Source organism: Helicoverpa zea, chromosome 24 (genome assembly GCF_022581195.2).
Source record: "Helicoverpa zea isolate HzStark_Cry1AcR chromosome 24, ilHelZeax1.1, whole genome shotgun sequence".
In the NCBI taxonomy this organism is placed as follows: Eukaryota; Metazoa; Arthropoda; class Insecta; order Lepidoptera; family Noctuidae; genus Helicoverpa; species Helicoverpa zea.
In genome coordinates this window covers 9,465,381-9,475,633 of record NC_061475.1, presented here as the reverse complement: position 1 = coordinate 9,475,633, position 10,253 = coordinate 9,465,381, and the positions used below count along the sequence as shown (strand labels likewise).

The 10,253-nt window shown below is 36.8% G+C and overlaps 1 protein-coding gene across 1 annotated transcript; it reads left to right on the top strand.

The window, feature by feature from the left end:
• Window positions 1–279: 279 nt before the first annotated feature.
• LOC124642436 (hydroxylysine kinase) lies at window positions 280–8,322 on the top strand. The gene is made up of 7 exons (XM_047180851.1): window positions 280–414; window positions 2,043–2,327; window positions 2,696–2,895; window positions 4,443–4,562; window positions 5,532–5,647; window positions 7,320–7,509; window positions 7,697–8,322. The coding sequence occupies exons 2-7, from the start codon at window positions 2,048–2,050 to the stop codon at window positions 7,898–7,900; spliced, it is 1,110 nt and encodes a 369-aa protein (XP_047036807.1). The 5' UTR covers window positions 280–414; window positions 2,043–2,047; the 3' UTR covers window positions 7,901–8,322.
• The last annotated feature ends 1,931 nt before the right edge of the window (window positions 8,323–10,253 follow it).

Sequence of the window (10,253 nt, the reverse complement as noted above, 5' to 3'; positions counted from 1 at the left end):
AATTATGATTTTGGGCTTTTATAACTAGGGGAATGTTGATTAAGTTTTTAGTCGAAACAAACATTCAAATTATTGATAACGTCAACACTATTCCCGAATATAAGCCCTAAAATCCTACACAAGCTATAGGTACCTACTCTTTCACTAAATAATTTTCATGTTTTTTTATACATTCATTCGTACAAGTACTTAGTTTTCACGTTCCCTCCTCCTTAGAAAACAAGCTAATATCTATAACGATAGCAATAGCGAGTGCGACACGTAATGTGTACAGATCTCGTTATCAGTATAACTAGTGGTACATTGTCTGCTCATCTTGTACCAGTTGTTGACAGTTGTTGCTGCTGACCACTAGTGAACTCGTGACCAAGGAATATTGTACACTTTAAAAAAATCGTGTTGATTTTTTATAAGGTGAGATTTTTTACTTATTTTTTTTTTGTATCGGTGTATTTTTTTAAATTGCAGTTTGTTTTCTCTAAGGTAGGTATTAAATTTGGAAATAATTTAATTTTGCTGGTGTTGATTTAAAACTGTGTTCATCTTAACTGTTGTATGTTTTGGAATCTTTAATAATTACCTACCCCATTAGAAGTTAGATGGTATGCAACTTCGTTGCTATCTAATTGGAAGGAAATTGTTATATTTATTAAATAATTTTGTTAACCCTCAGTGCGTTTCCCCATTACCATGATTAAAATATAATAAAATTTAAAATTTCATACTATCCCTTTTCTCTGTCAGCGGTCATTTTATTGATTGAACAAACATTTATTTCAGAGGAAAATTATAGGCGGTCCTTATTTCCACAATTTCTGAAAGTCTTTACAAAGTTTACCAACACGTCTTCATAAATTACCAGATAATGAAAAAGTTTTATTATAATGTTAAAGAAACAGTTTTAATGAAAACATGCTAAAAAGGTGCAACAATTATATATTAAATGCTTTGAAAACTAATCTTTTTCAGGACAATTTTTTTCCATTGTAAGTAAATGTTAACCTGTGCCATTTGTTACCTATCTAACTTAATATTTCCACGACTTATTGCTTAATAAGTAATCAATAAATTACTATATTTATTGTAAATAATCTTAAACCGAAACTTTTCCTAAACGTACCGGCATCATGTGACGTTAGTTGAGGCCCGCGACCGCTAGGGGCGCCACCGTCGCGCTCATATTTATAGCTCAACCAATATTACACGACGTCTATGTTACTATGTTTCTTATGACTCGTTAAGTTAATATTAATGCTTTGTTTGTTAATAAAAAAACCTATTCAAATCCTATTTGCTAGTGCATCGAACGATATGATTTTTTCCTACTGTGTAACTGAAAGGTTTCTGAAAAATATGTAGTCAGTAGTATCTAAAGTGCAAAGTAACAAGCACTCTTGTAAATGCAAAGTAACTTAACTACTACGGCTAAAATGGCAATACTTTGTAAGAATTTGTTGCTTAGTTACCGTAAAGAGTAAACAAACAAAACAGCTAAATGAATTCAATAATAAATATGCCGTGAATATAACTGAATTTCATTGAAATCAGTTTACGAGGCTGCCGGCAATCTTTCAGCATCATTCATCTTATAACAATGCAGAACTAACACACAGACACTGGGTCTACATATGTGTATGTGTGCGTAGCCTAGAACTAAGTCGTTAACCTGTGCTCATGTGCAATGAATCGTAGTAATATTACGAGCTGCCATAACCCAGTATTGATTGTTATCATTCTGTAAATGAAGGGTATTGAAAAATAATAATGATGATTCCTGTTGTTGTAAGATGCTTGTCTGGTCTCCTCATGGACCAAACTTATCTTTAGGATCTCCTTGTCTAATGGCTAGTTAACTCCCTAAGTCTTGTATTGGCGATGATTCGTGGCAAACATTTAGTAATTAATGAATAAACTCGGTATAATGCTACGACCCTGTCCAAGACCGTGTCCCAATGCTAATTTTCAACAGCAAACGATGCTAACGTGATGACGTCAAACTGGTTTAAAAGTCTTGTGTTTAAATCCCTCCTTCTATTTTCCAGAAACAATGGCAAACACCCTCGAACCAGGCGCGGTGATCCGCCCCATAATAGACCACGAAGGCGTCAAGCTGCTTGTAGAACGTCTCTACGGCATCTCAGTCTTAGAACTAACTGAACTCAACGGGTATGATGATAAGAACTACAAGATTGCCGAAGACCCTAATGTGAAGAACCCGTTGATCACTTCTCATAGTGAACACGGGTATGTGCTGAAGATCATGAACTCCATGGACTCTCAGGATGTGGGCGTCGTTGAGGCTCAGAATGAGATTATGAATTTCTTGGGTGAGTTACTTGTGTATTTAAGTGAGATTTTCACACTATGATAATCTGCTGTTCATAGATTTGGTATAAGTAGTGATAAAACCATTAACAGTCTTGTTTCCTTCAAACATTCATCATCTCACACAGTGTTATCCTGTAAAGCAATTGTAACAGGCTTACCTAAACTGGGGACATGTCTCGTGAGGATGGTACAGATCTTCGATGTTAAAACAGTATTACATGCACCAGCAGAGCATTAAACAAGCGTCATATCGAATTCTTTTTCCATTTTCGAAATATTTATTTACTGAGTCCATCGTGTTCTATATCACCCAATTTTATGCTTACCTCATCCCAAATACTAACTCGCCATCTCTCCTAAACCTCAGGTACCCGCAACATTACCTGCCCTAAACCGATCCGCAACGTATACGGCCACCTCCACTCCATCGAGACGATCGGAGGCAAGCGCCACGCCGTCCGACTGCTGGAGTACGTACCAGGAGACCTGCTGAAGGGAGTGCCCCATTCTGAAGCCCTGTTCTACCAGCTGGGAGAGTTCGTTGCTAATCTGGATAATAAGTTGCAGGTGAGATAGTGGACGAGTGTTCTATATCTTCTGTGCTATCAAACTCATGCTACATAGCTCGTACGTAGCTCTAAAATCTGAAGGGTTCTAAAAGTTCTATTTTACGAAACTGACGGAATCTTTTCGCTGTTTTACTTCTCTTTAGCGTTAGGAAATGTATTATTCTTTGAGCTCCGCGAAAGTGAGACAGATTTGTGGGCCAATAGCACAAAAACGTTTTGGCAATTTGTTAAACAGTCAACAGGACTCTATCATGTCGAGTCCTGTCAATTGTTTCGTTGTTGTGGTCGCGGTAATTATAAACCCTGCAATTGAATGAAAGCGACAGATGCATCCGTCAGATAACTAAATATAGAATGATCAGTTCCAATGTAATAAAAAAGATGATATGGAATATTTTTGCGACATTTGTCTGTTTGATAAGTAAGAATCAACATCATCAGGTCATTGGCTGCTGTTATCTCGCGATGCATTTTTCTCATCCTTTGTCACAGCAAGGTCATGAGGTACTATCTGCTAGCTGATTAGGATTTATTTTGAGTTCTATATCTTATCTCGGAAGATCGATTGGATAAACTGTCTGGGAGTGAACGATTGAGTGAGTAGTTTAAGATCAACCAGAAGTCTCTTGACATTCCAAACTGATTTTGTTACTGATTTCAACTTTGTTGACATGGCAACTACAATAATTATACTGGGGTTCAAGTCTGTATAGAATTTTCTATTATTTTCATTCGCGTTCTTCTTGTTACTCTGTTTTCAAGTTATTTGTAGTCGGTACAATATTCTTTATTCGTGTCTTTAAGGCAATTAGTTTCTCACTTCCTCGGTATCGATATTTTGGATATAAAATAGCGAGTCAACGTAAAGTATTATTTAAAGAACCCATATTCGAGATAGATTTCCCAGTTACACGCATATTTGACGAACAATTGCCTACACAATGGCTACTAGTAGACCACGCCACAGTCACAGTTAGACAGCCCAAGGTTTTAGTTAGCATTGTATGCTCGTTGACTGATTGTCGTGTAATGATTCTACATGCTCTCGGTTATTACATTACACACAACGTTACTACAGTGTAACTACATATGCCTATCGGGTTTAAAAATAACATACGTCCGATTTTACGGTCCCCAGTTGGACTTAGAAAGACTGAATGAATTGAATGTTGATTTTCTCAAAATCAAATTAATATCATATCATATCATCATATCATTTATTGCATTCCATAATGTTAGTGGAAAATATAAAATAATAGAGGTAGTCACAATTATGGACCCTGATGGGCACAGCAAAATAGTTAGAAGAGAGGAAGGCGTTTAATGTGATATAGTAATATGGTCTGAAATAACATCAGTATGCCTTATTATAGGTTCAATAGCTACAAGCATCAAGTACATTCTCTAATACCCCAAGCCAATAATCATAAGACCAGTATATCTTGTATCATCTCCTTTTATGAGAACAGCTGCGGTAGCCGATAATCCTAGGACTAAACTAAGAGGGCATTATATCTTGTACTAACAACTGTCTCTCTCCTATAGAACTTCAACCACTCGGGTCTGGTGTCCCGCGAGCACATGTGGATGCTGACCAAGGTGCCCGAGCTGGACAAGTTCAAGTACGTCATCAAGGATGCTGAGAAACTCGACCTGGCTGAGGAGGTAAGTCATAACAACTGTATATACCATTCATCATCTGCCTTGGCTTTTCCGAAACATAGGGATAGCTTTCAATGTATGTATGTAATCCGAGTATCACCGTGTTATCTACTGCGACGTCCACAATTCTGTTATCGCCATCGATTAGTACTACACTCCTTGGCAAGGATTACTAATATAAATCAAAACTACTTGAGTATGAAGCTTAACCTAATATTAGTGGGTGCATAATTTTGTAATGATTACTTTGGCAATAACTCAATAGTGAGAATGATTTCCTTCCTTGGGTTAAAACCTCGATCTGGTTTCAAAGCTATTGTTGTAATTTAATAATAGCTTTTAATTAGATATACTAGCGTAGAAAATGATAACATATTATCATAAAGGGATCACGTATGTGTCAAGTTTACCCGGCAGTCTGAGATCTATTAAGGAAACATGTACCTATGTAGCATGTAATAGGTATTACATAAAAGTTAACTAGCATTACATGCAGTCAACCTATTGTCATTGTACCGGCCATTATATAGTTACCTATGGGTCGTAATAACATCTATTAAATGTTATGTTTATCTGTTATCAAGGCCGGCTAATGGTATTAGCACATCCATTTGGTAATTTTTATCTCTTTCGATAATAAAAGAAATCAAAAGTGTACTGATTGACAGCTTACAATAAGCTTGCTCTTTACGAATTAATGTATCATTGGACGACTATCGATCGTCTTGAGCTTAATAAATAGATTTCAATAAGATACTATTGTCTAATAAACGATTACCTCATTCCAATCTTGTGACAATATGTCATAATTGTAAAGAATAGGTATCTACTTGACGAATCAAACACGACTATATTCTTGGGGGGTTTACTCATGTAAGTTTGTATAGGTACCTCTATAAAGCCAAGGTAATGGGTAATTTAGATACATACTAGGTAATAAGTAGGTACAATGACGTGATGATTTTATTGCAGGTAATTGAGGAGTTCAAGTACGCGGTGGTGCCCCGGCTGGATGAGCTGGAGAAGGGCGTTATCCACGGAGATGTGAACGAGATGAACATCCTTGTGGGACTCAAGCCGGGTGGCAGGTAACACTAAATATAACACTTTCCTGCGTTCTGAAGGACCTAGGACCTACTAACAGCCAGTTTCTTCATCAAAAGTAAAAGCCAAAGTAAAAGTCAAAGTAATGTCTAAAGTAAAAGTAACGGTCAAATTCATTTTTTCTATTAGTTTTGCTGTCACTATAGCCTTGAAACAACGAATTTGACCGTTACTTTTACTTTAGATATTACTTTGACTTTTACTTCTGATGAAGAAACTGGCCGTTAGACAAGCAAACATTCCGTCTGAAATAGAATAGTTACGAACTAAGTAATCGCTGATAAAAATGAATATTTTCTGGAGTCCTTGGTCAATACAACAACTGTACTAATTAAGGTACCTAGGTTTTACTGTACCTACCTATGTATTGTCTCTTTCCTATAGATATACTATTGTTAGAGAGTCCAATTTTATATTCTTAGTCAACCTTAAGTTTCATGAACTTCTTAGGTACCTGTGTGTTTCCCATCATCATCAAAGTAAGAATATATTTATTTTTCATCAAATTTTAATACGAAAATCTTCCACAAACGCTGCGATATCGCGTCGATGTTTACTCTTCATAACATTTACGAAGATAATGGAGGCATCCCGCAATATCTTATCGCGAGATTGAAATGATGAAAGACCATCGAGATAGCGGTGTATTTACACTTACACACAATATGTATTATTGGATAAAATAACATTGCAATATAAAAATATCAGTTAGAAAAGTTGCTAGCTTTAGTTCATCTACTCGACAACAGATGGCGACACCCACAACATTTATAACTTTAGGCATCTACTAGTATCCCTCGCTGAATATTAGTACCGTTGGAAATTATTTACTAAAAATACTATCTATCCTCCGAGCCTTTTTCCCAACTATGTTGGGGTCGGCTTCCAGTCTAACCGGATGTAGCTGAGTACCAGTGCTTTACAAGAAGCGACTGCCTATCTGACCTCCTCAACCCAGTTACCCGGGCAACCCGATACCCCTTGGTTAGACTGGTGTCAGACTTACTGGCTTCTGACTACCCGTAACGACTGCCAAGGATGTTCAATGCCAGCCGGGACCTACAGTTTAACGTGCCATCCGAAACACAGTCATTGGTGAAATTATTTACTAAAAATGATTTATTCATTAATCTAGGCCCCTGAACCCATCAGTATTGAAGGTATGCACTCAGATTCTTAATGGAATCTTGCTGAGGTGAGCCAAGTACCTACGTGTTTGTATACAATTTGGCTTCAAAAGTGGTAATCATTATCTAACTTATGCGGCTTCCTTCAACTTCAGAACTGATGGGACAATGGGAACGGAATACATTCTGAATTATGTTTAACACACACCGTTATTTTTTTCTATTTTAATGCTCTTTGGTTGTAGGTATTGCTATGCATGATTTTATATGTATTCTGTATGTACATGTTTATATTAGGTTGGAGGTATTTTTGGGGGTTTAAGAAACATAAGTGTGGAGCTATTTACATTTTTAGAGAACTACTAATATATTTTATTGTAAAAATAACTGTGTAATGAAATATGTAATTACATTTCTCTTTTTTTTTTTCAACAAAATACAGATTAATATTTGTCTCTGCTAAACACACATATTTAAGTCTCAGGCCACAAACGGCTACTTTAAGTTTCTAAAATTTTCATCTCCACAGCAAAACCGACTATCGCATCACCGGCATCATAGATTTCGGTGACATCCAGTACTCGTACTACGTGTTCGAGCTGGCCATCACCATGACCTACATGATGCTGATCACCGGAGACCCTCGCGTCGGAGGATACGTCCTCGCTGGGTACACCGTCAACAGGCGTCTGCCCGATGAAGAGTACAGGCTATTGAAGGTATGAAGTTTAATGTTGTGTCTACTCGATAACAGATGGCGGTATTAGGTGCCAGCGAGCTAGGTCTTCTGATAGTTTGATAATTTGCTAACAGATGGCGTTGTTAAACAAATTTAAATTTTGTGACCATAGATGCCACTAGTAGTCTGTTTACCTGTCATGTATGGATTTTTTTCTGTTTTCTCAGACCCTGGTCTCAGCCCGCCTAGTCCAGAGTCTGATCCTCGGAGCCTACACCCTGGAACAGGACCCCAACAACACCTACGTCACTTCGACAGAGAAGGCCAAGGGTTGGGAGATCTTGAAGAAGATCCGCAAATCCAAGGCAACGGAAGAGACCGACCCCACTGACTGGAAGGAAATTGCTAATGATTATTTGACTAGGAGTTAATTAATTAATTAAGCTTTGTATTCGTGTAAGTTCTCAATAACTGGTGCTAATCGTCAGCCTTGCATGAGGTTTTTTATTAAACCCTCTTGTGACGCTGGCTTTTGGGAGAATCTTACGCGATTTTTTTTTATTTTTATCTTACTTGAATATATCGGCAGAGATTTAAAAGTATTATGATTTGTTATATATCCATTTAAATTGTATTGTTATTGTATAAGGTTAAAATTAAATAGCTGGAAGAATAAAAGTAGTTTAGCATATCGTATAATAATCAATAATTATGAATATAAAAATAGTATTTTGGATATTATTGTAGAAGTTTACAGTATTTTTATAGTTGTTATAATTAAATATACCTATGTAACGTTAAGTAAAAGTAGTATTAAATAAAGACTGCTTATTAAAATCAAAAGCAAAACGTATTTAATCTTTTATTTACCTGCTGACTGATTTCCTTACCTTTTCCCTGCCTCATTACTGAATATCTTTTATCATTGTTACTGTTACTGCCTTTCTATCGTCCCACTGCTGGGCTGCGGCCTCCTCTCACACGGAGAAGGATTGAGCATTAATCACCTCGCGCGCTCAATGCTTTTTTACCATATTTTCTAATTATTATAAGGTGTAATATAATTAGTTGAAATGGCGACACACGGGCTAAGCCAATATCAGATACAAATGGGTTTAAAGCAAAAAACCTAATGTCAGGTCATCAATAAGTCAGCTCGGACCACACACACATTACATTATACAGAGTACCTATTACGTTACTTTTATTGCCTTTTACATCGCAAAGAGGTTTTATTCCAACATCTGTTGTTTCTATGAATAAAACCTAGGTAATGGAGGAATATGATGTATTGGCACTCTGGTTTATAGATGGTTTATAGCGATATTCGAGACGGGATAGCTGGTTTATTAGGAACTGTCAGTATCCTGAGCTAGTGAATTTATTTATCATAGCATTAAAAATGCGCCTGAAGGAGCGTGATGTTAGGTATTTTTTGGGAGTTTTCTCTCCACATCTATCTCTCTCATCCAGACACAATGATATTAAACTTAAGTGCTGGTATTTATAGTTTAAGAATTACCGCATATGCTGCAAAAAATACTTTAAAAAACAAAGTAACTAAAAACAGGAAAATTTAAATCAACGCCATCTATCATGCAATAGCCGTACTATTCTTATAAAAACTTAATGTAATTTTAACGTTTCTAGATGTTATCTATAATTCCCTTTTCTGTACTCGTAGTAATAAATTGTAATTTTATTTGTATTTTATACGAAAAAGACATGATGTGGTTAATAACTGACTGATGGTAACTAGATGGGATAGCAGCGCCTCTGTCGGCGAAATGTTGAACTAGGTCCAGTTTTTGTCCATTGGAATTTTAGATTTTAGAGTTATTTTATTGGGATAACTTCCAACTGTATTTAATGCAATTAATGGTAACTGAACGAGGTAGAATAGCCATTATATTTCAACAAAGCTATCGGCGAAGTTCCTTTAAAATGTTTTCTTAAAATCAGTAATTATACCTGCCCGATCATTTTAAATTCCTGCTTGGTATTTATACCACCCAAAACTTCACTTACCTTAATGAAAAATGGAGTGATAAATGTAAAATATTTAAAACTGTATAATTAAAATATGAAGATGCTGCTTTTGTTACTAATTGCAATTAATTAAGCGAATAAAGTTAAAATATGTGTCCAGTTTTTACTGAACCGACTGTGATTGGGCTTTTTATATGTCGCTGTTAAATTATGCAAGCTGCGCGCTCTCATTACACCGTCTTCATCTTAGACAATGAAACCAACCGGATACGCAATCGTCAACTCACAAAGATAGGTCCTTGTGTGCTTCACGATCGTCATTATCAGTGTTTTTATCGTCCCACGGGTAAGCATAGGCCCCAGGTTTCACCTTTAAAACGCAAAGAATATTTTGGACCCTAATTAGCCACTGGCGTCAAAGATGTGCTTAGAAAGTACCTACGTATAACTAACAACGGCATTGATACTTCCCTGACCTGGCATCAAACCCGTGCACTCATACTTGAGAGCTTGATGCTTTAACCATTATGACACCACGACGATATGTTTTTGTTTGACAATTGGAAGTGTGTGTGTGTGAACATCCTTGGCAGTCCTTACGGATAGTCAGAAGCCTGACACCAGTCTAACCAAGGGCTGCCCGGGTAACTGGGTTGAGGAGGTCAGATAGGGCAGTCGCTCCTTGTAAAGCACTGGTACTCAGCTACATCCGGTTAGACTGGAAGCCGACCCCAACATAGTTGGGAAAAAGGATGTGTGTGTATGTTTGTGTTGGTTGCTCCTGTTGTTTCAATG